The 27,727-nt window shown below is 37.5% G+C and overlaps 1 protein-coding gene across 1 annotated transcript in view; it reads left to right on the top strand.

Annotated features, from left to right (window-relative positions):
• The window catches only part of HFM1 (helicase for meiosis 1), a 147,268-nt gene that overhangs the window by 70,133 nt on the left and 49,408 nt on the right, over window positions 1-27,727 (top strand). Inside the window, exons 21-30 of the mRNA XM_033197369.1 lie at window positions 11,816-11,907; window positions 14,162-14,268; window positions 14,364-14,411; window positions 18,641-18,738; window positions 18,822-18,953; window positions 21,542-21,627; window positions 21,847-21,930; window positions 22,056-22,213; window positions 24,005-24,108; window positions 24,888-25,034. Of these exons, the coding sequence (XP_033053260.1) occupies window positions 11,816-11,907; window positions 14,162-14,268; window positions 14,364-14,411; window positions 18,641-18,738; window positions 18,822-18,953; window positions 21,542-21,627; window positions 21,847-21,930; window positions 22,056-22,213; window positions 24,005-24,108; window positions 24,888-25,034 (1,056 nt within the window). The remainder of the gene's footprint in view (window positions 1-11,815; window positions 11,908-14,161; window positions 14,269-14,363; window positions 14,412-18,640; window positions 18,739-18,821; window positions 18,954-21,541; window positions 21,628-21,846; window positions 21,931-22,055; window positions 22,214-24,004; window positions 24,109-24,887; window positions 25,035-27,727) is intronic.

Genomic DNA, 27,727 nt, shown 5'->3' on the forward strand with positions numbered 1-27,727 from the left:
CTCATGTGTAATGCCAATAGTGGCTGGGTAGTAGCACAGTGAGGTCTGGGCATATGCACCAGTGGTGGTGGCACAGCAGGGTCCATGTTTGCAGTGTATCAGCAGTGGCAAGACAGCAGCATAGTGGGGTCTGCATGTACCAGTGGTGCACTGGTGAGGGTGGGGCTGTGGTGCCAAGGTCCATGCACCATGTGCATGCTAGTAAAGCGATTTGGGGAGGCCATGGTTGAGTGCATGCCAGCAGAGTAGTTGGGGGAGGCTGCAGACAGGTGTGTGCTGGCAAAGCAGTGTGAGGAGGCTGTTGGTGGGTGCACATCGGCAGGGTCCATCTGATGGTTAACTGGCACCTGCTGGTTAAGGAGCTATGGTGGTGGCCACCAGGAAGTGCCCCAGTTGGGCATCTGAGGCCACACTGCAAGTGAGCGCAGAAGGGGCTGGCAGACGGGGCACTCAGATAAGACTGGCCCCATCACATGGACAAGACTGCCCTGCTCTGTCTAGCTCCAACAGTCAACAGAGGCCAAAGCCACTTAGAGGAGCATGGCAGGCCTTGGGGGCTTGGCATTGCTGACTGTACTCCACTATAGGCATTTCTGTGCCAAACCCTTTGGGCTCCACACAGGGTGGAGTCCTCTCCCTGCCACTTCTCCAGGCAGTTCTCTTTGCCAACTTAAATATCTGTGGAGGTCATGAGGTCTTCTGCATCTAAGATTTCAGAGGTCCATGACAAGAGTGGGCCGCTCCTCACCTGTTTAACTCACCCCTTCCCCAGGAGCCACCAGGGGCTGTGAATGAGTCCTGGTACTTGGCAGCCCAGTGCAGTGTTCCCAGCTTCTACCCAGGGTCTGTGTCCTCCCTCCAACCACCCTCAATGACTTCCTTCTGCAGATCTGCTTCGAGTGTGCTGGTCTTCCTGATGGTCTGCTCTCTTGGTGGGAGATGCACTTCCTGGCTGTGTCTAGTCGGCTGTCTTGTTTCTCCTCCTCTTTTCTCAATTCCTGGAGGATGGAAGCCTGGGTTAAGTGTGCCAACATGATCAGATTCTCTTGGGTGTTCTCTTCCTTTACACACAGTCACCTTCTTGCTGTGTGCTCACATGATTTCTTATTTGTGCATGTAATTTCTTGGCTTTTCTGGTGTTCCAGAGTTCTCCCTATGGATCTCCTAGTATCTGCAGGTCACAGGGTGACAGAGGCTGTGGCCAAGTCACCTGAGGCCTCCCGGAAAAAAGGGGATGCAGCACTGGAGACAGAACTCTGAGCTTCCCCATCAAATTGTGGAAGATGCTGCACCATGCTGGGTTTGTAATTTCTTAGCCTGTTATTAATGTAGATGTAATTTTCTTATGTAGTATTTCTAATTAATTCATTTTTATGACTTCTTATTCCTTCATATTACTAATACTTTATTTTGTCTCTTTGAGTTTATTTTTTGTATATCAGTTTTTAGTTTGTATGTTCCTATAATTCTGCTTCATATAGTTTTTACTTTTTAGGTTGTAATCATAATACTCAAGTATCTAGGTATTTTCATCTGTATGTTTGAATTGAGGTTTTTACTTCTTTTGTCAGGTAATGTGTACTGACAGAAGGGTTCAAAAGGCCAATTTTTTTTTCTCTTCAGCTGTTCTGGTACATGTGCAGATGTGCAGGTTTGTTACAGGTAAACATGTGGCATGGTGTTTTGCTGCACAGATCATACCATCGCCTACGTATCAAGCCCAGCATCCATTACCTATTCTTCCTGGTGCTCTCCTTCCCCTCGCCCTCCCCAACAGGTCCCAGTGTGTGTTGTTCCCCACAATGTGTCCACGTGTTCTCATTGTTCAGCTCCCATTTATAAGTGAGAACAGGCGGTGCTTGTTTTTCTGTTCCTGTGTTAGTTGGCTGAGGATAACGGCTTCCAGCTCTATCCATTTCCCTGCAAAGGACATATCTCATTCCTTTTCATGGATGCATAGTATTCCACAGTGTATATGTACCACATTTTCTTTATGCAGTCTTTCCTTGATGGGGATTTAGGTTGATTCCATGTCTTTGATACTGTGAATAGTGCTGCAGTGAACATACGTGTGCATGTCTCTTTACAAAAGAATGATTTGTATTCCTTTGGGTATATACCCAGTAATGGGATTGCTGGGTCAAATGGTATTTCTGGTTCTAGGTCTTACAGGAATCGCCACACTGTCTTCCACAGTGGTTGAAGTTATTTACACTCCCCCCAACAGTGTAGAAGCATTCCTTTTAATCTGCAACCTTGCCGGCTTCTGTTGTTGAATTTCTACTGTGAATTTAAGAAAGATTAACCTTCTGAAGTTAGGTGGTAACCGCAAGAGTCTGGAAGAGTCATTAAACTGGGATGCAGATCTTACCTCTTTGAAGGATAGGGATAGAGGGAAAGAAGAAAGGAAGGGATGGAGGAAAGTAGGAAAGGAAGGGATAGAGGTAAGGAAAGAATGTGAGGGAAGGGAGGGAACATGGTGGGGCAGAGAGGGAGAAAGTATGGGAGGAAGGAAGGATGGGATGGAAGAAGCAATGTTTTTAGACAACTTATAATTGAATCCAGTAACTCTGGAAGGAAGGGAGAAGGAAGGGAGGGAGGGAGGGAGAGAGAGATAGATCTTAGCCTGCAAGCAGGGAGGGAGGCAGGGATCTTAGCTTGCAAGAAGGGAGGGAGGAGGGGAGGGCAGGAGGGATTTTAGCCTCCAAGGAGGATAGGAGAGAGAAAGCCCCTGGAGGATCTTAGCTTGCAAGGAGGGAAGGAGAAAGGGAGAGAGGGAGGGAGAGAGAGGTCTTAGCCTGCAATGCAATCCCAAGAACATGTGGCAAAGTTGATAGGAACTCTCATAGATCTACCTTAGCATCCCTGCCATACTCAGTCATTGGTTGGGGGCATCTCATGAAAGTAGATCTCGGGGTAAACATGATGATGATTCAGAGCACAGCAGCAGGGGCCATCAGTCACTGACACTTCTTGCAGTAGCAGGTCTGAACGGTACATTCTCACGGCCTCCATGCTCCCCACCACTTTATTTTATGACATTTAATTTGAAATATCCTGAATTTCCTATAAGAATATTAATCATTCAATATCTATATTAATAACAAGTTGTTTATTTCCTTGCTTTACTTGCAAATCTTTAAAAATTTCCTTTCCTTCCCCCTGCTTTGACTCATTTTCCTTCCCTCTGCTTTGACTCATTTTCCTTATGCTTTCCTTTCTAGGTTATGTTTTTCTGTCTTACCTAGGAAAGCTTCATCTCTACTAATAAGCCAACAAGTATTAAGTCTTTTCTTAAAACCTTTCATTTTCTCTAGCAGGAGGAGACCCTTATATTAACTTATAAATATCTAGGGTAAGAGGACCATCTTTAAATATACTGCAATGGTTAACTAGTTCCCTTGGTGATCATAATCTTGATATCTCACACACTTCTCTCAGAAGCTCCCTTTTGTGAACTAATCCATTATACTCATGTTGGCTAAACATATTCACCAGGCTCCTAACTGAGAACCTGGCTACTTCTCTATTCCTTATTGTTAGTTTTATCTATTGTACCATGTCCTTGATGCTTGTAACTCTGTTGGAATGCCAAAAATCTTTTCTTCTTCAGCAAAACATTTAGCACATACATAAATGTTAGCCCTTTCCTTGAGAAGCAGTATGCTACTTTCTTCTTCCCAGCTGTTTTCTGTGTGTTCATAAGGCTTGAAATTCTTTGGAATGTTTTTAGACAACTTATAATTGAATCCAGTAACCTGTTTTTTTTTGTTTTTTTTTTTTTTTTTTGAGATTGGGAGTCTTGCTCTGTCAACCCAGGCTAGAGTGCAGTGGCACAATCTTGGCTCACGGCAACCTCCACTTTCTGGGTTCAAGCGATTCTCCTGCCTCAGCCTCCCGAGTAGCTGGGATCACAGTTGCCCGCCACTGCACCCAGCTAATTTTTGTATTTTTAGTAGAGACAGGGTTTCATCGTCTTGACCAGGCTGGTCTCGAACTCCTGACCTCATGATCCACCCGCCTCGGCCTCCCAAAGTGCTCAGATTATAGGTGTGAGCCAACGCGCCTGGCCAAATCCAGTAACCTCTTAAGTGAATTCCATTTCATCAGTTACTTAGCCCCACTTCTCCCATATTCCTACCCACAACCAATGTGCTTTTCTTTTTCTGAAATAACTTATTTTCAGAATCCAATTTAATTAAAATATTGCTGCAGAATTTTAAGTGATCACCTGTTATTTTACAAATCAAATCCAAATTTGAGGGCCCTTTCAGGGCCTCTCTAGTCTATCATTCGTCATGTTTTAATAATAAAATTAGGTAACTCTTACAAAATATTAGGCACCATGCTAAGTACTATATACCTATTTTTAATTGCACCTAATCTTCTCCACAACAAACTTCTGAGGTGGGTAGTTTTATTATTCCCCCATTACATTAAGAAACTGGTCACATAACTTGTACATGATCACTTGCCTACCCATTAAGAAGAGGAGCAGGGATTCTAATCAACTCTGTTTGATCAGGACTCATAATCACTATCAAGCTATATGTTTTTCCAGCCATCATTATAGTATTCTAAAGATAGTCTTTCTAACTTTACTCTTTGGATAAACAGTATTTTCCCCCAGGTCATATGGCATTATTTCCTCTCTACCAAAGCATATTAGTCACTTAAAAAACCCTTCTCAAGACCCATTATTTGTAGTAGGCCATTCTACACTGACCATTCCTCTTAGATTTGATTTCCTCCATACTCAGGTTTGTATGTAAATACTAACATTAGCCGATTTTTTGTCCTCTAGGTACTTGGCATGTGGTTATCTTCCAACCAACCTATAAGTTCTGGAGACTGTGTCTTCTACATTTTTTGGTGTGTCTTTTGTGCCTGGTGGCATTACAGGCAGAAAGTGCATGTTAAGAAGATATTTTAAATTATTTTTAAATTTTTGTGGGTAAATAGTAAGTATATATTTATAGAGTTCATGAGATATTTTGGTACAGGTATGCAATGCATATAATCATATCATGGAAAATCCATCCCCTCAAGCATTTATCCTTTGTGTTACAGGCAATCAAATTATACTCTTTAAGTTATTTTAAAATGTACAGTCAAATTTTATTGACTGTAGTCACCCTGTTATGCTATCAAATACTAGGTCTTATTCATTGTTTCTGTTTTTTGCTTTTTTTTTTTCCTTCTTTGTACCCATTAACCATCCCCACCAACCTCCTCTCCACCCTCCCACTACCCTTCCCAGCCTCTGGTAACCATCTTTCTACTCTCTATGCCCATGAGTTCAATTATTTTGATTTTCCACAAATAAGTAAGAACATGCAATGTTGGTCTTTCTGTGCCTGGCTTATTTCACTTAGCATAATGACCTGGGCTTCCATCCATGTTGTTGCAAATGATAGGATCTCATTCTTTCTGTGGCTAATACTCCATTTTCTTTATCCATTCATCTGTTGATGGACACTAAGTTGCTTCCAAATCTTGGCTATTGTGAACAGTGCTGCAATAAACACTGAGAGTGTAGATAAGTCTTTGATATAATGATTTCCTTTGTTTTGGGCGTATACTCAGCAGTGGGATTGCTGGATCATATAGTGGCTCTTTTTTTAGTTTTTTGAGGAACCTCCAATATATATTATCCATTGTGGTTGTACTAATTTACATTCCCACCAATAGTGTACAAGGGTTCCCTTTTCTTCACGTCTTCACCAGCATTTATTATTGCCTGTTATTTGGATAAAAGCCATTGTAACTGGGGTGAGATGATATCTCATTGTACTTTTGATTTGCGTTTCTCTGATGATCAGTGATGTTGAGCACCTTTTCATATGCCTGTTTACTGTTTGTATGTCTTCTTTTGAGAAATGTTGATTCAAATCTTTTGCACATTTTTCAACTGGATTATTAGACTTTTTCCTATAGAGTTGTTTGAGCTCCTTATATATTCTGGTTATTAATCTTTTGTCAGATGGGTAGTTTGCAAATATTTTCTCCCATTCTGTGGGTTTTCTCGTTACTTTGTTGATTGTTTCCTTTGGTGTGTAGAAGGTTTTTAACTTGATATGTTCCCATTTGTCCATTTTTGGCTGCCTGTGCTTGTGGGGTATTACTCAAGAAATTTTTGCCCAGACCAGTGGCCTGGAGAGTTTCCCTAATATTTTCTTGTAGTAGTTTTGTAGTTTGAGTTGTTAGATTTAAGTATTTAATCCATTTTGATTTGATTTTTATATACGTCAAGAGATGGGGGTCTAGTTTCATTTTTCTGTATGTGAATATCCAGTTTTCCCAGCACCTTTTATTGAAGATACTGTCTTCCCTAATGTATGTACTTGGCACCTTTGTCAAAAGTGAGTTCACTGGATGTGTATGGATGTCTTTCTGGGTTCTTTATTCTGTTCCGTTGATCAATGTGTCTGTTTTTTTGCCAGTACCATGCTGTTTTGGTTACTGTAGCTCTGTAGTATAGTTTGAAATCAGGTGTTGTGATTCCTCCAGTTTTGTTCTTTTTGCTTAGACTAGCTTTGGCTATTCTGGATCTTTTGTAGTTCCATATAAATTTCAGGATTTTTTTTTTTCTCTTTCTGTGAAGAATGTCATTGGTATTTTGATAGGGATTGCACTGAATCTCTAGATTGCTCTGTGTAGTATGGAAATTTTAACAATATTGATTTTTCCAATCCATGAACATGGAATATTTTTTCATTTTTTGGTGTCCTCTTCAGTTTCTTTCATCAGTGTTTTATAGTTTTTGTGTTTTCTTGTTTGTTTGTTTTTGAGATGGAGTCTCCCTCTGTCGCCCAGGCTAGAGTGCAGTGGTATGATCTCGGCTCATTGCAACCTCCGCCTCTCGTGTTCAAGCAATTCTCCTGCCTCAGCCTCCTGAGTAGTTGGGATTATAGGCGCCTGCCATCACGTCCAGCCAATTTTTGTATTTTTAATAGAGATGGGGTTTCGCCATGTTGGCCAAGCTAGTCTCAAACTCCTGACTTCAAGTGATCTGCCCGCCTTTGCCTTCCAAAATGCTAGGATTACAGGCGTGAGCCACTGCACTCAACCAGTGTTTTATAGTTTTAATTACAAAGATCTTTCACTTCTTTCATTCATTTCTAGATATTTAATTTTAGTTGTGGCTATTATAAATGGGATTACTTTTTTATTTCTTTTTCAGCGTTTTCACTGTTGGCATATAGGAATGCTACTGATTTTTGTATGTCGATGTTGTATCCTGCAACGTTACTTAATTTGTTTATTATTTCTGACAGTTTTCCTGTGGATTCTTTATGTTTTTCCAAATATACGATTATTTCATCTGCAAACACAGATAATTTGACTTCTTCCTTTCCAAGTTGAATGTCCTTTATTTATTTCTCCTATCTGATTGCTCTAGCTAGAACTTCTAGTACTATGGTGAATAACAGTGGTGAAAGTGGGCATCCTTGTCATATTCCATATCTTAGAGGAAAGCTTTTCCATTTGTCCCCATTCAGTATGATACTAGCTGTGGGTCATGATAGATGGTTTTATTATTCCTTCTATACCCAGTTTTTTGAGGATATTTATCATGAATGGATGTTGAATTTTATCAAATGCTTTTTTAGCATCAATAGTGATTTTTGTTCTTTATTGTCTTGATATGATGTATCACATTGGTTGATTTGCATATGTTGAAATATCCTTCAACTATTCCCAGTTGAATTATCCTGGGATAAACCCCACTTAATCATGTTAAATAATCTTTTCAGTGTGTTGTTGAATTTGGTTTGCCAGTATTTTGTTGAGGGTTTTTGCATCAGTATTCATCAAAGATATTGGCCTCTAGTTTCCCTTTTTTGATATGTCTTTGTCTGATTGTGGTATCAGGGTAATAACGTCCTAGTGGAGTAAGTTTTGAAGTATTCCCTCCTCCTCTATTTTTTGAAACAGTTTGAGTAGAATTTGTGTTAGTTCTTCTTTAATTGTTTGGTAGAATTCAGCAGTGAAGCCATTGGGTTCCAGGCTTCTCTTTATAGGGAGACTTTATCATGGCTTCAGTGTCATTACTTATTATTTTTCTGTTCAGCTTTTGGGTTTCTTCATGGTTCAATCTTAGTAGGTTGTATGTATGTAGGAATTTGCTCATTTCTTCTAGATTTTCCAATTTATTGGCTTTTCCAACTTAGTGGCTCCTAGTAGCCACTAATGATCCTTTGAATTTGTATGGTATCAGTTGTAATGCCTCCTTTTTCATCTCTGATATTATTTATTTGGATCTTTTATTTTTCTTCTTAGTCTAGCTGAAGGTTTGTTAATGTTGTTAAACTTTTCTGAAAACCAACACTCTTGCTTCATTGGTCTTTTGTATTGTTTTCTTCATTTCAATTTTATTTCTGCTCTGATATTTATTATTTCTTCTCTTCTGCTAATTTTGTGTTTGATTAGAACTTGCTTTTCTAGTTCTTTAAGATGCATCATTAAGTTTTTTATTTGACATTTTTCTTCTTTTTTGATGTAGGCACTTGTAGCAAGAAACTTTCCTCTTCATACTACTTTTGCTGTATCCTATTGGCTTTGGTATGTTGTGTTTCCATTATCATTTGTTTCAAGAAATTTTTCAATTTTCATCTGAATTTCTTCATTGACCTACTGCTCATTTAGGAACATGTTGTTTAATTTCCATGTATTTGTATAGTTTCCAGAATTCTTTTTGCTATTTATTTCTAGTTTTATTCCAGAAGATGCTTGATATTATTTCAATTTTTAAAACTGTTTTAAGATCTGTTTTGTGACCTAACATATGGTCTCTCCTTGAATGGCCCATGTGCTGATGAGAAAGGTGTATTCTGTAGCTGTTGGATGAAATGTTTTGTAAATATCTAGTAGGTCCATTTGGTCTATAGTGCAGATTAAATTTGATGTTTCTTTGTCGATTTTCTGTGTGGATGATCTGTTCAGTGCTGAAAGTGGGGTGTTGAAGTCTCCAGCTATCATCATATTGGGGCCTATCTCTCTCTTTATCACTAATAATATTTGCTTTATATATCTGGGTGATCCTCACTACAACTTCCACCTCCCAAGCTCAAGCACCTCTCCTACCTCAGCCCCCGAAGTAACTGGGATCACAGGCATGTGCCACCATTCCTGACTAATTTTTTTGTATTTTTGGTAGAGATGGGGTTTTGCCATGTTGCTCACACTTGTCTCAAAGTGCTGAGTTCAGGAAATCCTCCTGCCTTGGCCTTGCAAATTTCTGGGATTACAGGCGTGACCCGTTCTGCCCAGCCTCAGTCTGTGTATTTTTATTGGAGAGTTTAGTCCATTTACATTCAATGTTGTTATTGATAAGTAGGAACTTACTCCTGACGTTTTGTTATTTGTTTTCTGGTTGTTTTACGGTCTTCTCTTCCTTCTTTCTGTCTTTCCTGTCTTACGTTCAGTGAAGGTAATTTTCTCTGGTGGCATGCTTTAATTTCTTGCTTTTTATTGTTTGTGTGTCTGTTTTATGTTTTTCAGTTTGAGGTTACCATGGGGTTTGCAAATCCTGTCTTATAAACCATTATTTCACATTGATGATAACCTAACACTGATTGCCTAAACAAGCAAACAAAAATGTAAAAAGAAAACTAATAAACACTCTACACTTTAACTTCTTCTCATGCTTTTTACCTTTTTCTTGTTTCCCTTTACATCTTATTATTCTATGTCTTGAAAAGCTGTTTTAGCTATTATTTTTGATTGCTTCATCGTTTAGTCTATTTAAGTCAAGGGAAGTTTAGACACCACAATTACAGTGTTATAATATTCTGTTTTTCTGTGTGTTTACTATAACCTGTGAGTTTTGTACTTTCAAATGATTTTCTTCTTGCTCATTAACATTGTTTTCTTTCAGATTGAAGAACTTCCTTTAACATTTCTTAGGGGACAGGTCTGGTGTTGATGAAATCCCTCAGCTTTTGTTTGTCTCAGAAGGTCTTTATTTCACCTTCATCATTAAAGGATATTTTCACCAGACATACTATTCTAGAGTAAAAGGGTTTTTTTTTTTTTCTTTAGCATTTTAAATATGTCATGCCACTCTCTCATGGCCTGTAAGGTTTCCACTGAAAAGTCTGCTGCCAGACACATTGGAGCTCCATTGTATGTTATTTATTTCTTGCTGCTCTTAGGATCCTTTCTTTATCCTTGACCTTTGGGAGTTTGATTATTAAATACCATGAGGTAGCCTTCTTTGGGTTAAATCTGCTTGATATTCTATAACATTCTTTTATTTGAATGTTGGTATCTTTCTGTGTGTTTGGGATGTTCTCTGATACTATGGCTTTGAATAAACTTTCTATCCCCATCTCTTTCTATACCTCTTCTTTAAGGCCAATAACTCTTAGATTTGCACTTTTGAGGCTATTTTCTATATCTTGTTGGTGTGCTTCATTTTTTTTAAATTATTTTTTCTTTTGTCTCCTCTGACTATGTATTTTTAAATAGCCTGTCTTCAAGCTCACTTATTCTTTCTTCTGCTTGATCAATGTTGCTTTTAAGATACTCTGATGCATTCTTCAGCATGTCATTGCATTTTTCAACTCTAGGATTTCTGTTTAATTCTTTTTGATTATTTCAATCTCTTTGTTAAATTTATCTGATAGAATTCTGAATCTTTCCTCTGTGTTTTCTTGAATTTCTTTGAGTTTCTTTAAAACAGCTATTTTGAATTCTCTGTCTGAAAGGTCACGTATCTCTCTTTTTCTAGGATTGATTCGTCCTGCCTTGTTTAGTTCATTTTGGTGAGGTCATGTTTTCCTGGAGGTGTTCTTTGGTGTCTGAGCATTCAGAAGCTAGTTATTTATTCTAGTCTTCACAGTCTGGGCTTGTTTTTGCCTGTCCTTCTTGAGAAGACTTTCCAGGTATTCAAAGGAACTTTGTCCATAAACCCAATTATGCTGTGGTTTTTGCAGATTCGTAGACCTACCACCTCGGTGGTCATGGATAAGACCAAGAAGAATTCTCTGGACTAGCAAAGATTCTTGTTTTTTTCTGTTACTTTCTCCCAAAAATACTGATTCTGTCTCTGTGCTGAGCCACTTGCAATTGGGGCTATGCTGATGTAAGCACTCCTGTGGGCACCACCACTGGGACTGTGCTGGGTCAGACCTGAAGCCAGCATAGCACTGGGCCTTGCCCAAGGCCTTTCGCTTTGGGATGGTGAGTTTCCCCAGGTCCTGGGTGTGTCCAGAGATACTGTCTGGGAGCCAGGGATTGTGGAGTCAAAAACCTTAGCAATTTACGTAGTGTTCTATTCTACTGTGGCTAAGCTAGCACTCAAACCAAAACACACATTCCTTCTCACTCTTTCCTCCCCTTTCCACAGGCAGAAGAGTCTCTGCCTGTGGTCACCACCTTCACTGGTGCTCGGGGAGTTGTGCCAAGTCATCACTGATGTTCACTTAAAGCCCAAGGGCTCTTCTGTCAGCTTATAGTGAATGCTGCCAGGCCTGGGGCTCATCCTTCAAGGCAGTAGGTGCCCCTCTGGCCCAGGGCAGGTCCAGAAATGCTATCTAAGAGCCTAGGCCTGGACTCGGAGACCCCAAGAGCCTCCTTATTGCTCTACCCAACCATGACCAAGCTGGTACCTGATTTTTGATTCTTGTGACAGTGCTTTTGTGTGTGCATATTGTTGTTAAAATTTGGTGTTCCCACAGCAGGGACCAATGGTCTAGGCTTCTGTTCTGCCATCTTGCTTCTCCTCTCCTCAGGAAATGTTTGTTAAACAAAAAAAAGAAGTTGTTTCAGCTGATGAGGGGAGCATTCATTTTTCCATCTTTTCTTACAGAAGCAGGAAGATTGATGGCTTGGTATTATATTACATTTGAGACGGTGAAGAAATTTTATACAATCAGTGGAAAAGAAACCTTATCAGATCTGGTAAATTAATTTTCACTAGAAAATAAATATATAATGGTAGAGTGTAAAATAATATTTGACAAACAACTAATTGGTGTATCTCATATAATTTAAGAATGAATGAGCAGAAAAGAAAGCATTTCTAAGAATGCTTATGTTTCCTCTGGTATAATTCTGATCATGAGATTTGGAATAGTTCTTAGAATATATTATATTTTCTGTTTTAACTCCTAGGCTAAGAAAATTTATATACACAACTAAAGTAGGTATGGCAACTGCTTTACAACTTAGGTGATAATGCTGATTACCTTGGTAGTGGCTACAGAATGTAATAATATGTAAGAAAGATTCCAAGATGATGTGGTGTGATATATTAGGAAAGTCTGCCATGAGTGAAGGACAGTGAGTTGCATGCAGCATGTGTGCCACGTACTTGCAACCCTTCCCTAAATCTTTTGGGTGAGAATAGTGAGAACAATGGAAATAGAATAGTATTGGTGATGACCCAGATAAAAGAACTGACTGTAGAGAAAATGAGAGTAATAACAGGTTATGCTAAAATGTCCACAATGGGGCAACTTTGCAGCTGCAGCAGTGAACAGAACCGTAGACATGTCATTGGTACATAGTAATTGCGTTGGTCCTTTCTCTGTTTACTTAGGACATGAATGTGAAACAATATTTATAAAAGAAAATATTTACTCTCAAATTTAAGCCATTCATTTTTGTTAAAATATCTAATTTGATTACTGTGGTAAGATTATTATAGTAAAAATTACACAGTAGATTTCCAGTCATGATTGAGGAGTCACTTAAACAACAACTGATGAAAGATAGAAGGTTTATATTTTTGTGTAAACATTATTCTTAACTAAGGAGAAATCAAGAGTCGAAAACACCCACTATTAACATTAACTCATCTAATCTGGAGTTTAGCAAGTGTGTAAGAAAATTAAAACAAGTGTTAGTTCCATTTTAGATATGTGGGAAACCAAAGCACAGAGACTGCTTTGGCATCTGGCAGAAGTAGGCTCTAGAATCCAAATTTCCTAGTATCTAAAACATTCTTTCTATGACTAAATTATCCTCAATTAAGATAATGATTTGCAAACTATAGGACAGAATCGTAGTAGTAGTAGTGTTACCGGCGGGGGTACTTGCTCCCAGAGCTCCCAAGATGGTAGTGGGCTGCTTCCAAACTGATGGTGGGCCACTTCCAAGATGGTGGCAAGCCTCATGTTCTCTGACCCGGGGTTCTTGGCCTCACAGATTCCAAGGAACGGAATCTTGTGCCATGTAATGAGTGTTATAGGTCTATTAGAAGCCGTGGGTCCCGGAAGAGAACCGTTCAACCCAGTGACTAGTGTTCAGCTCGATTAGGATGAACCCAGGCACTTAGCCATGCAGGAACAATGGCAAGCCTTTAGCCCAATTGGGAGTGGCAGTGGGCGCCTTGCTGGATCAGGAGCACAGTGGACACCCTGCTGGATCTGGTGGGATGGAAGTCAGCTGTGGGTCTGCCACAGCAGCAAACAGCAGTGGTGGATGGCGAGCGAAAGCTCAGCTCGAGCTCCAGACGTAACAAAACACGGACCAGAAGAGTGCAGTTGCAAGATTTAATAGAGTGAAATAGAGTGAAGACAGGGCTCTCACATAAGGGGAGGGGACCCAAAGTGTTTTGCCATAGCCAGCTCGAATGCTTGGATTTCTTTCCTGAGCCTTGTCCCTCCCACTGTGCTCTCAGGCAATAGATGATTGGCTATTTCTTTACCTCCTGTTTTGCCTAATGAGCATTTTAGTGAGCTTTCTGATTGGTCGGGTGTGGGCTGAGTTGCAAGCCCCATGTTTAAAGGTGGATGTGGTCACCTTTCCAGCTAGGCTTAGGGGTTCTTAGTCAGCCTAGGAAATTCCAGCTAGTTCTGTCTCTCAGTAGTAACAAAATCAATGTTTATTGAGGACTTATTTATTACTATGTGATAGGCACTGGGCTATATATTTTAAATTCTGTCTTGTTAATCTTTGAAGTCTTATTGGTATAGTCCTGGTGTCTAATGCAGTGTCTGGTATATAATAGGAGTTTGTAAGCATTTGTTAGTGAATGAATGAATCCTTAAAGAAGCAAAATGTATAAAGCAGGTTTTTAACTCTGTTATGTTGATTGATCAAACTGTGATGGTTTAAGGCAGTATGAAAAATAAATAAATGTGGAGAAAGGATGAGAGGATATAAACAAAAAATAGACTTCATTAAATGGACAACTGCTGAAATGTTATAGGTTACATTGATAGCCGGCTGCAAGGAATTTCTAGATATACAGTTAAGGATAAATGAAAAGAAAACACTGAATACTTTGAACAAAGATCCCAACCGGATAACTATCAGGTACAGAAATTGCATATGTTTTAAATAATTTTAAGAGGTTTTATTTAATTAAAATAAATAATAATACATGTTTTGCCATGTGGTTTTATTTACAGATTTCCAATGGAAGGAAGAATTAAAACAAGAGAAATGAAAGTAAATTGGTAAAGATGATTCATACTTATGAAAGTTTTCTTTTTTTGGTTTTAAAACATATTTTAAATTTGTTTTTCTTAATACAGAAAAAATTACATAAAAATGAGTTAGAATGTGGATGTGAAATTAATTTCTTAGAACTCTCAGACTTTAAAATTGATGATTTGTGAATGGTTTTTCTTAACAAACATTTGTTCAGAGTGTATTCTGTTGAGGCAAGGTGGACGGTTGAAAGAAGACGTGCTGCTTATGCTTCTCATTGTCAGGAGCTTTCAAGTTAGCTTGAATGAGAGTAATACATTTGTATTGTTTGTAAATTGTGGACAGTATGAAAACCTGTGTAATAAATGTCTACTGAATGGTAGTGGCATTCTGGGAGAGACAAAGAGTAAAAGCAAAATCATTAGTAAAGGAGTGTATATGTGACAGTGGATGACTATTCTGCCAAAAATGGGGAGTTTGTACAGAGATTAGTAATTGAAAGAGTAAATTAAGGTTACACTGTAACTTGTGACTTTTAGCAGTTTGCAATCACAAATGCAATGATACTGTTTTCTGTTATGCTAAGTGCTTGGCTTTCTGAGGATGTAGGTCTTAGTGTTATGTAATTTAAGGTGAAATGATCTTTTTTAATGTGGCTCAATAAAACTAATTAGCCAAAGAATTTATTTTTCCTCCATAGCTAGAGGAGGCCATTCTTTCTTTGGGATTCTTCCTGACATCTTATTAAATTTTATCTTCCAAATACCTTTAAGTCTATAAAGTAGTCTTCTCATTGTTGTTTACAATTCATCAGGCAGATTTGTAGCTTGTACCACTGAAGTTAATGTTTATTTTCTTAGCTGTACTTCTATATTCAAATATTTATTTCTATAAATTCATATATCCTTAGAGATCATAGTAAATAAACTTAAGAGATCATATAGCCCAATCCTCTCATTTTACAAATTACATAAATGATGCCCAGATAAGTTATGACTTCACCAAGGTTATGTTGCTATCTAGAACTCTTGATTTTCTCATTTTTCCCCCTGTATACTGTGTTGCATAAATTATTGAGTCAAATTAAATCAAGTATTTTTCCACACTCATTTTCGTGGGAACACTTTATTTGAACTTTCAGTGCTTCCATTAGCTTTACCTTAAATTGGGTAGTATATTCTTTTGATTGAAGCTGTCAGATTTTAAAGTTTATTATACTTTATAATTGTTTTTATACATATCATAATTTAGATTCCCATTATCATTTCATGCCTTTGTGCATCTTGTTTAAGCATAGCCAAGAAGAGAGAATGTGTGTATGTGTGGGATGGAGGGGTCTTAATCCAAAATTTATAGTCTTTTGGTAGGTGTTGATGGCTAATAGTTACCTTTTTCATGGCTTTGTCATATCCCTGTTACTTTGCTGAACTTCAAATCTGTTCTTCTCCAAGTAGATGTTAATCCTCTTAGTTTAGGATTTTATCCTTCAAATTTCTGGTTTCCGCCCTTTTTATTTTATTTATTTATTTATTTATTTATTTATTTTGAGACAGAGTGTTGCACTGTGGCCCAGGCTCGAGTGCAATGGCATGATCTCGGCTCACTGCAACCTCTGCCTCCCAGGCTCAAGTGATTCTCCTGCCTCAGCTTCCAGAGTAGCTGCGATTACTGGAGCTCACCATCACACCTGGCTAATTTTTGTATTTTTAATAGAGATGGGGTTTCACCATGTTGGCCAGTCTGGTCCCGAACTCCTGACCTCAAAAGTGATCCGCCTGCCTCAGCCTCCCAAAGTGCTGAGATTACAGGCATGAGTCAGTGTGCCTGGCTCTGCCCTTTTAATTTAAGGCTATTTTAAAATTCTTCCTAGCTTTAATTCCTAGGTCTTCCCTCTTCAGCACTAGCTCTGTTTTCTTTAACTGGTATTTTTCAGTGAACTGACAGGGTATGATACAGAGCCACCATACGAAGCCCTGGACTTCCCAACTCTGGATTCCCCTTTTACACACAAGAATGAACTGTTTTGGCCGCGCGCGGTGGCTCAAGCCTGTAATCCCAGCACTTTGGGAGGCCGAGATGGGCGGATCACGAGGTCAGGAGATCGAGACCATCCTGGCTAACACGGTGAAACCCCGTCTCTACTAAAAATACAAAAACTAGCTGGGTGAGGTGGCGGGCGCCTGTAGTCCCAGCTACTCGGGAGGCTGAGGCAGGAGAATGGCGTAAACCCAGGAGGCGGAGCTTGCAGTGAGCTGAGATCTGGCCACTGCACTCCAGTCCAGGCGACAGAGTGAGACTCCGCCTCAAAAAAAAAAAAAAAAAGAATGAACTGTTTGTGTGTAGACTGATATGGTCTGATCATGAATGTAATTCTAACCGAATGAATACTTCATCTCATTTAATTCTTTTACTAACCCTGGGTTAGTCATAACTACCATGTAACTCTGCCCCTGTTAGTGGAGGTGGTAGAGGTGCCACCTCAGCTGAGGCTGTGGCACTTCTCTTTCTACTGAGGACAAGCTCAGGGGTAAGATCACAGGACATCACTGCTTGCCTTATCTGGTGCAGAGAAACAGAGAGCCCTGCCATGGTTCTGTACCTACTAGCTTAAATCCCTGTGCTTCCTCCTATCCCTGTTTTATTACTGCTTCTTGAAATAAGATTTCTGACAGGGAAGTATGATGTTGAAAAGTGTCCTATTTATTATTAGATATATTGCTTTTTAATATAAATAAATATTACTTCAAAAGTCTTATTTTTACTCCAGCAATTTTGTACTCCACATTTGTGCATCCCTAGGTAGCTTAACAAGGAGTTTTATTTACCCAGCATTTAAAAGCACCCCATTTATGTTTTTCCGTCAGTTCCTTCTTTGATAGTATACTGTGTATCTTTGTAACTATTTCTTAATAGTTGATATAAAATAATTTTCAGAAGCATATACCATAACCAAAAAAAGTGAATAGTTCAATTTTCTGTTGTATACATCCATTCCAGGAAGTGAGTTGATTACTTCTTTCAATTTTCATGTATCTTCTGCTAAACTAAATCATGAAATATAACTATTCTACCCTTTTTCTTTGTATAGCTGACTGTATTGGTCTTATCAAGAGACCTCCTTCTACTGGAAGAGTTTAGGAAGAAATTTGTTTTTTAAAAGAGATCCCCTTAAGAGAGTAATAATACGTACAGTAACTTTAGTTTAGTTAGAACTATCAGTGATTTGCATATCAGTGCCTGATTAGGTAAGTTTACGGGCAAAACAGGTAGTAAAGAACCCAAGATATAGTAGGCACACAGGCACTAGTGTCTTTTTTCTCCTTATACAACTAACACCTCAAATTTAGTAGCCAAGCAGCTTCTGGTTTTGAATAACCAGCTAATATGCTACTGACCTTCATACACTGAACAGAATTATCAGCACCTAATACTATGCCTGGCACTTAATAAGCATTTAATGCCGGGCGCGGTGGCTCAAGCCTGTAATCCCAGCCCTTTGGGAGGCCGAGACGGGCGGATCACGAGGTCAGGAGATGGAGACCATCCTGGCTAACACGGTGAAACCCCGTCTCTATTAAAAATACGAAAAACTAGCCGGGCGAGGTGGCGGGCGCCTGTAGTCCCAGCTACTCCGGAGGCTGAGGCAGGAGAATGGCGTAAAACCCGGGAGGCGGAGCTTGCAGTGAGCTGAGATCCGGCCACTGCACTCCAGCCCGGGCGAAAGAGCAAGACTCCGTCTCAAAAAAAAAAAAAAAAAAAAATTAGCATTTAATAAAAATTTGTTGATTAAACGAGTTGTATTTGTTGATTAAACAAGTTGTATTATTTTTCTCTAATTCCTTGAAAAGAAATAGTAGAGCCAAAAGATAGAACTGTATTGGAGGAGAATATGAAAACAATTTGAGATAGTTGAGATTAAAGTAACAGTCTTAGTGAAAGTCTCCTGTGATTTTTATCAATCTAGAGATTATAATGAAAGTTGGAGAAGAAATGAGATCTTTTAGAGAGAGAGAGAGAGATTGAGTGAATAAAGAAGAGCAATGAGTAAATAAAGACAACTTTGAGGATTTGGGGAAAAGGGAAGAAACTTTTATTATTGACCTGCAATAATAACTATGCAAGATAGAGAATCATGTAGTATTGCAGAAATTAAGGCAGAGAAAAGTTTTAAGAAGGAATACTTCAGTGAGTGATGTCAAATACTGTAAGATAGATAACCCTTAAAAGGGAGTAACAATTTTTTTCTTTCCCCCAGTCTTATTCAGGCTCAACTAGGATGCATTCCCATACAAGATTTTGCTTTGACGCAAGATACCGCAAAGATTTTCAGACATGGCTCCCGAATTACAAGATGTATGTTACAGGATTAGTGGGTTTTAAATATTTTTTCCAATAAACTGGTATATTAGATTTAATATTGGAAACTTTTTTTTTAGGGTTGTCAGATTTTGTAGCTGCTCAAGAAAAGAAGTTCACCGTACTATTGAATAGTTTGATTTTAGCTAAATGTTTTAGGTGTAAACTTTGGGAAAACTCTCTGCATGTATCCAAACAACTGGAAAAAATTGGTAGGTACTGAATACAGGCAGACAGTTTGGCCATGTCTGCAATTTATTCACTGTTAGTAAAATTATTCTGTGATGATTACAGATCTTCAAGGAAGATATGTGTTTATAGGCTTAAATAAGTGCTGTATTTTACTTTCAAAAATCTGATTTTCACTTGCTCCTGCTTAAAGGATTCCATTTGAAATCAACTGAATGATACATGAGTACGTGAGAAACCTAATAAAAATTAATGCTGTCATTTGAAAATTTTTTCTCATACCAGGAGGGCAATTTGGTTATAATAATTAGGTAACTATGTGATGCCCTCTCTTCCACTTTTATGACTAATATTTTGTTTTGATCTCAATTACGAGGTACAGAGTTAGCAGTCCCAGCCATTCCTAATTCACTACAGAAAATTATGTCACTTCTTTATGTCTTTTTTTGTTTGTTTTTAATAACAGTAGGGTATTCATACTGATTTTTCATAGAGATTCTGTAGACAAAAGATTGTGCTTGATTATTTTGTCTATAGGAACCTTGTGTAGTGTGTGCTCTGAGACGATAGGGAGTACCATTTATAAAGGATTTTCCTGTTTGGTACCTGTGACCTTGTGACCCTATTCCTTCTTAGATAGCTAGAATTCTAAAAAGAGAGTTACTATCTTATGACTGACAGCCTTGTTAGTTTTACAATTTTGTATGCATCTTGGGGGTATCAATAAATTAAATAATGGATTTTTAGGGATGTTTTGTTATTTATTTGAACAAAGATTACCAACTGTTTATGAAGAAGTCCTACCTTTTGTATCTGTGAAATTTGAAATCAGTTGGGTAGCAGAGGGCTGACTAGGAAGTCATGGGAGCTGGGGTGAAGGGGAGATTGACTGGTGCAAGTAAGGGGAGAGATTCTTGATGGAAAGGCTAACCTTCTTATGGAAGTCCTGGTAACCGAATACCACATCCATCCCACAAAGGCAAGAGTTCTCAATTGGAAGGGTGGTTCCATACAACATTTAGAAAATTGTGAAATTTGACTAAGTGATTACTAGTAAATTTCATTATACTTGAAAAAGCCAATCTTTCTGGCTTTCTAGAGTATTGTCAATATGAGCATCCATTGCATTCTGTCCCTTCCAGATTGTTGAAACTAACCTGTTTTCACACATACTCATTACAGCTGAACAGAAAAAAGCAAATATTACCCAGAAAAAAAAAACCGTATAATAGAAAAGTGAGAGAATCCAAACAAAAAGTTAAATCTAAGTTGTTACTGAGCATCTTGAAAGAAAATAATGCATAGAAATTGATTTTAATGGTGGCTACAAACTAAAAAGTTAAAAGTCAGTAAACATTTTGAGGGGAAATGGAAATGAACATTGAGGAATTATGAATACTAGAAGCTGTGTCTTAAGAAGAACTAAGAGAAATTCCTAAGAACAAGTAAATATATGAGTAAGGAAATAGTGTCATACCTTCACTAGTAATATATGTAATATATATGCCTTAGACAAGGTAGTAATATTTTGGAATTTTATACTGCTCAGTGTCTTCTATTTGGGGATTTGGATAAATTCATTCATAAGCATGTAAGAATTTTAAATTCTACCTTCTGATAGTATAAGGAAATAGGAAAATTTCAAAGAAGAAAATGAACTTGATGTTTTTTGTTGTTTGTTTTTGAGATGGAGATTCACTCTCTTGCCCAGGCTGGAGTCCAATGGCATGATCTCGGCTCACTGCAACCTCTGCCTCCCACGTTCAAGTGATTCTCCGCCTCAGCCTCCTGAGTAGCTGGGATTACAGGCATGTGCCACCTCGCCTGGCTAATTTTGTATTTTTAGTAGAGACAGGGTTTCTCCATGTTGGTCAGGTTGATCTCGAACTCCCGACCTCAGGTGATCCACCTGCCTCGGCCTCCTAAAGTGCTGGGATTACAGGCATGAGCCACTGGGCCCGATCAAATTTGATGTATTTAAGGAATAAAATGAAAGCAAGAGTGACTGGAGAGTAGTCAGCAAAAGGAGAGTTAGAAGAAATTAGATTTGAGACATAGGCTGTAGTCAAGTCATATCAGTAAGGAAATTTGACCCCAGTAAGGAAATTGCCACTTCATTCTAAATGCAATGGAAAAGCATTGGAAGTTTTAGGCAGTAGAGTAAAATAGTCTGGTTTAGATACAGAAACATAGACCTGTATTCCTAAGACAGAAATGAGAGTCATCGTTTCATGAAGCGGTATTCCCTTGCTTCATTCAAGCATGATCTTTGAATGATGTTGCCTTTCTTTCAAGCATGAGTACAAAAGTACATATCTGTTGGTGATTGGCCTATGGATGACATATAGTGAAACTAAACGTCCATCATGTGGACCAGTTTCTCTTTCTTTTATAAAGCAAATGCATATTTTATTTGTCTGAATAAATATGAATAATTGAATAATGTCACAAACCAAATAATCCAACTGAAAACTTTTTACAAAAACTTTAAGTTAGTTATTTGACTGGATCTTTAAATTTCTTTTTTACTAATTTAGTTGTTACATATTTAAATATATGTTTTATTTAAAGTGGATTATTTTTAAGTTGTTGTTTGATGAATTTTCCACAGGTATAACATTGTCAAATGCAATCGTAAATGCTGGTTTGACTTCCTTTAAAAAAATAGAAGAGACAGATGCAAGGGAACTTGAATTGGTATTTACATTCACTTATTCCTAATTCCTGAATTCTAGCTAAATTCTGAGACCTGCCTTTATTTCTATTAAAAGTTATTTTCCTTCTCATAGTCATAAGTATTTTAACTTACCAAGGTTTTGGGTGATAAGCATTATTAAAGCTATGTATTCTAAAAAATATTTTACTGAAAGAATTTCATGTGTTGTGGTAAGGATATAATGATGTAAATATTTTTAGATTTTAAATAGACATCCCCCCTTTGGAACCCAGATAAAAGAAGCTGTGATGTATCTACCAAAATATGAACTTAAAGTGGAACAGGTAAATATTTTCTGTTTCTTAGATATTTTATTGTCTTTTCATAAATAAAGCTACCCATAAGTAGGCTTCAGCTGAGTATAAGAAAGATTATTTTTAACACTTTTTATACTTGTCCTTTTTTAAAGATTACAAGATACAGTGATACGACGGCAGAAATATTAGTGACTGTTATATTAAGAAACTTTGAACAGCTACAAACTAAAAGAACAGCATCGGATTCTCACTATGTTACCTTAATCGTAGGTGATGCAGATAATCAGGTAGTTTATCTGCACAAGATTATGTAAGTGTGTGAAATTTCTGATGTTTGATTTATTTCTAATCATATACTGTAAAAGAAAAATTCTACTGGAAAAAAAAAAAACAAGCTCATTGTGGGATCAACTAAATTACATTTTCCTGACACTATAATGGGATAGTTTCTCTATTTTTCTATTAAAGAAAATATTAACATTGGGTCTGTTCTTTTAAACTGTTATATTTAGTACTCAAATGAACAAAGTATAAAATCTATCACCATGGTCTGAAACAAGTGAGTAGATTACCTCTAGGAGGTCTTTCTTATTTCACTGCTTTTCTCCAGTCATTCATGGCCCTACTACTGTTTGGATGCAGTCTTTCTTCTACTGTCCTCAAAATATACCTTCTACTTCCAAATTAAAATCCAGCAAATTACTATAGCTCCATTGTAGGAGCCAAACAAACAAAGCAAATGTATAGAGGAGGTACCCTCCCTTATATCTAGTTCTGTGTCATGCCATTCTATAATTTTTACTTCAGCATTTTTCCAGATACTAATATTTTCTCCCAGGATATCATAAGCAATCTCTAAGTATCAGTTGCAGCTATAACTAATTTTTTTTAGCACTTAGTAGGTTTCAAATATTGAATTATTTAATATTTGTATGAGACAGGTTCTATCCATATTTTGTAGAGGAGAAAATTGAGACAAAAAGAGTTTAATGAGTTTATGATTAATCAAACCTTAATCATGGTCATATAGCTAGTTAACAGCAACATCTAGATTTGAACCCAAGCAGTTTGACTCCAGAGCCTAGACTGCCAACCATATTACTGTACTTGTAAGTTCAGGAATGGCAGTGATTCTGAAATGGGAATCTCCTAATTGTGCCAGTATACTGGAAGATACCTTCCCAAAAAGTCGCATGCAAGGTTTCTGAAGGGACTGCAGTGACCAGGATATCCCTTTCACTGGTAACTGCTCTCCTGCAGCTAACCATGACCCACTTACAGAGAATATGCTATTGTACAAATCTTTGTTCTCTGTGACTAATAAATCTATGACTATATGAGACTAAAATAAGTTCAGTCATAAAATTGGTTGCTGGTTTGTTTGTGATGTTTTTAGATACAAACCATTTTATATCAATTTAAAAATACTATTGAAATTGTTCTCATAATACATGTAACCTACGTATAGCCAGTTTAAAATGGTAGTAATTTAGGGACAAGCTCATGTGCTATTAATACAAAGTATATTTTCTTATTGGGACTAAAATGAGTAAATGCAACTTAGAAACAGCTGTAATTAAGAAAATTAGAGATGGGGGGGTGACTCACACCTGTAATCTCAGCACTTCGAGAGTCTGAGGCAGGAGGATCACTTAAACTTAAAGCCCAGAGTTTCAGACCAGCCTGGGCAACAAAGTAAGACCCTAGTTCTACAAAAATAAATAAATAAATAATCTGGGCTTAGTGCCAATGTGCCTGTGGTCCCAGCTTCTCAGTAGACCGAGGCAGGAGGCCAAGCCTAGGAGTTTGTGGCTGCAGTGAGGTATGATTGCACCACTGCACTTCAGCCCAGGCAACAGAGTGAGACTCTGTCTCAAAAAAAAAAAAGAAAATTAGTTAATTTCTTTTTTTTAAATCATGGTCAAGAGACTGCCATTGAACTCTGTTTTTCTCCCTCCTTAAAAGTTGGAGAAAGCAGTTTTCAGTAATTGATTTCAGTTTACTACTAGAGAGTATCTTTCTTAAGAACAATCAGCCCTTGACGATTAATATGTATTTCATTCAGTGTTTGGATCACTATTTAAACTCTACTATTTTTCAGGGATTCTGTTTTGCTAAAAGCTGGAAATTGGGCTAAAAAGATTGCTGTGAAGAGAGCTCTTAAATCCGGAGATCTTAGCATAAATCTAATATGTTCTGAATTTGGTAAGTTAATTGAAGTAATGAAGACATGAATATAAATAACATAATTGCATTTAAAAATTACATCCTTTATGCTGGTACAGAAAAACAGTATAAATGGTATAATGCAAAAATAATATATTTAGATAATGTGAATAAACTTTAAAGGAAGTTTCATGTATTTAGGTATGTAAAAGATATCATGGACCAGGATGCCATAATTAAAAGCTTATCTTTTCATTTATAGATATTTTATTTTCATAGATAGTTAAATTGCAGTTATTGTTGGAAGATTTTTATTTTTATAATGATCAATATATGATTTTTTAGTTGTCATTTTTTTTTTTTTTTTTTTTTTTTGAGACGGAGTCTCGCTCTGCCACCCAGGCTGGAGTGCAGTGGCCGGATCTCAGCTCACTGCAAGCTCCACCTCCCGGGTTTACGCCATTCTCCTGCCTCAGCCTCCCGAGTAGCTGGGACTACAGGCGCCTGCCTCGTCGCCCGGCTAGTTTTTTTTTTGTATTTTTAAGTAGAGACAGGGTTTCACCGTATTAGCCAGGATGGTCTCGATCTCCTGACCTCGTGATCCGCCCGTCTCGGCCTCCCAAAGTGCTGGGATTACAGGCTTGAGCCACCGCGCCCAGCCAGTTGTCATATTTTTTAACCTTTCAACATATTTTAACTTTCTGGACTTCTTAGCTCTAGAAGTTATAAAAATATAAGAGAGATCAAAAGAAATGTGTTCTCATATGTGGATTTATATGACTTAAATAAGCATTTGTATACTTTTTTTCATTTTCCAGTTGGGCTTGATGTTCAGCAGAAATTTACCGTCTTTTACTTAGAACCCAAGAGGTTTGGAAATCAAATGACTATGCAAAGAAAATCTGAAACACAGATTTCCCATTCTAAACTTTCAGATAGATCTACAATAGCAGGACCTAATAAAGGTAAATAGCTCTATTAATTCTTATTTTATATTAAAGCAAAAGTATGGCTAGAGAGGAATATCAGTGTTATAGTACTGCAGCACTCCGATTGAGGATACTCTGGAATAAGATATTTGAGCTTCATAGTTATTGCATTAATAGTATATGGTAGAGATTCTTATAGTTCGTATTTGTCAAATTGGGGTGATAATTGGGGGACAAATTTTTTGATTCACCTTTTGCTATATGTATTAGTCCGTTTTCGTGCTGCTATTAAAGACATACTTGAGACTGGGAAGAAAAAGAGATTTAATTGGACTTACAGTTTCACATGGCTGGGGAGGCCTCAGAATCATGGTGGGAGTTAAAAGGCACTTCTTACATGGCGGCAGCAAGAGAAAACTGAGGAAGAAGCAAAAGCAGAAACCCTTGATAAACCCATCAGATCTCATGAGACTTCTTCACTATCAGAATAGCAAGGAGAAAACTAGCCTCCATGATTCAGTTACTGCCCCCTCAGTCCTTTCCACAACATGTGGGAATTCTGGGAGATACAATTCAAGTTGAGATTTTGGTGAGGACACAGCCAGACCATGTCAGTATACGTTTTTCCTTTTCCATACTTATGCCATCATTACAGCCATTGTCAGGGGAGAGCAAGTGGTGTACAAGAATCAACAGATCTGTTAAGACAAATCAGAGTGAAAAATGAATTATTGTTTTTTATTATGGGAATTTTTCAAACATATACAAAAGTAGATAGAAGTATATGATGAACTTTCATTTACTCATTATCCACTTTAAACAGTAATTAACTCATGGCTACTACTTTCGTCTATACCTCTCTTTAGTTTTTTTCCATCCATATTTTGAAGCAAATTTTAGATATCGTATTATTTCCTCTGTAAATGTTTCATTATATATCTATCTAAATGGTAAAAATGTTTTTAAACTACCTTACTTTTATACATAAAAACTAATATCATCCAATATTAAGCCAGGGTTCAAATTGTCTCATAAATATTGTAGATATATTATCATCTTCATACCATCTAGATACACTAGATTAACTCCTGAGTTCTTTTGACTGTTTCCAGTAGTTTTCATAGTTTCTTTGCTATGCAGAGTAACATGCTGTTCTAGGCTTATCTTGTATATATCTAACTTCAGTCCCATACATAATAAACCCTTTGTTCAAGAAGCCTTTTTTTTAATGTTAGTAGGTTTCAGAGATCACAATCTGTGTCCTAGAGGAGCTCATTGCCTTTGACTGATCATGATCTCTTAAATTTTTTCATGCATAGAGTTAAGTATTATGTGATTATTTTTTGTCTTAAAAGACATCATGAATTCATACTTATCAAATCAAATTCAGAGATAACAGAATTTATCCTTAAACTCAATTATCTATATATGCCTTCTATCATGCTGAGAAACTTGGTTCTCAATGGCTCAAAAATAATAGAATCCAGCCATGTCACTCTGGATACATATATTCATTTGTTTCATTTTATTTTATATTTTTAGGAATAGATTTTAAAAATTAATTTTGTTTTATAATAATGTAAAATATTTACATGGCTCTGTAATTAAATCTACAAAACAAGCACTAAATATATAAACACTTGCAGCATAGGCAGTCTGCCTTGCATGAAGCATAGGCAGTCTGCTTTGCAGTGCATTCTCATTCAGTTGGTCCTGTTTTCACTCTTTTGACCCCATAAGGGGAGCAGTTAACAGACACTGGGGAATTTGAGAGCAGCAGTGTGATTAGTCATGCTCTCTGAATAGTATTGGCAATTATGATAAATAGTAACTGCAGTGAGTAGTGGCAGGAAGAGCACATTTAGAACCATTCTGTGAGCTCATGAGCATTCATCTTCTTCCTTTTGAAGAACACAAGAGAGCTTCCATTTCTGGGTAGGATATAGTTTTGTGGTAGGCCAGTGCTTCCCCAGCTACAACTATGAAAACCTTCATACCTTATAAAATTATAATTTTTAGGGCATCAGAGATTTGTGGAAGCAATAAGGAGTAAAGGATCTAAAATTCTTATACAAAGGCTAGGTAGACCATGCCCTATAAAGGGGTTTACATGATCAGCCACTCAACATGTTTGCCTGACAGAAGAAAATGGAAACCTGGTGAAATATAATCTGGAAACCACCACACAATGTCTGCCATACGATAAAAAAATTATGAGGCCTGCAAAGAGACAAGACTATATGACTGATAATCAACTGTGTAAAGAAACAAGCCAGACATGGTGACACACACTAGTAGGCCTAGATATTCAGGAGGCTAAGGCAGAAGGACTTCTTCAGTCCAGGACTTTGAGGCTGTAGTGCACTATGATCATGCGTGTGAATTTACCACTGCACTCCAGCCTGGGTCACATAGCAAGACCACATCTCTTTAAAAATGTATAAAATAACTATGATTAATATTTTTAAGAAAATATAGAAAAAATAGGTAAATGCACAAAAAGATGGAAAGTTTTACCAGATAATTATAATCTATACAGAGATTTAAGTGGACTTTCTAGAACTGAAAATACAGTATCTGAAGTGAAGAGCCAGTTGGGTAGGTTTAACATTAGATTCAATATAAGCAAATGTAGGATTTGTGGGCTTTGAGACATATAAGTAGAAAATATCCAAATTGAAGCCCAGAGATAAGAGAATGGAAAGAACACAAAGGAATATAATACTCAA

Source organism: Trachypithecus francoisi, unplaced genomic scaffold (assembly GCF_009764315.1).
Source record: "Trachypithecus francoisi isolate TF-2019V2 unplaced genomic scaffold, Tfra_2.0 Lachesis_group5, whole genome shotgun sequence".
Taxonomy (NCBI): domain Eukaryota; kingdom Metazoa; phylum Chordata; class Mammalia; order Primates; family Cercopithecidae; genus Trachypithecus; species Trachypithecus francoisi.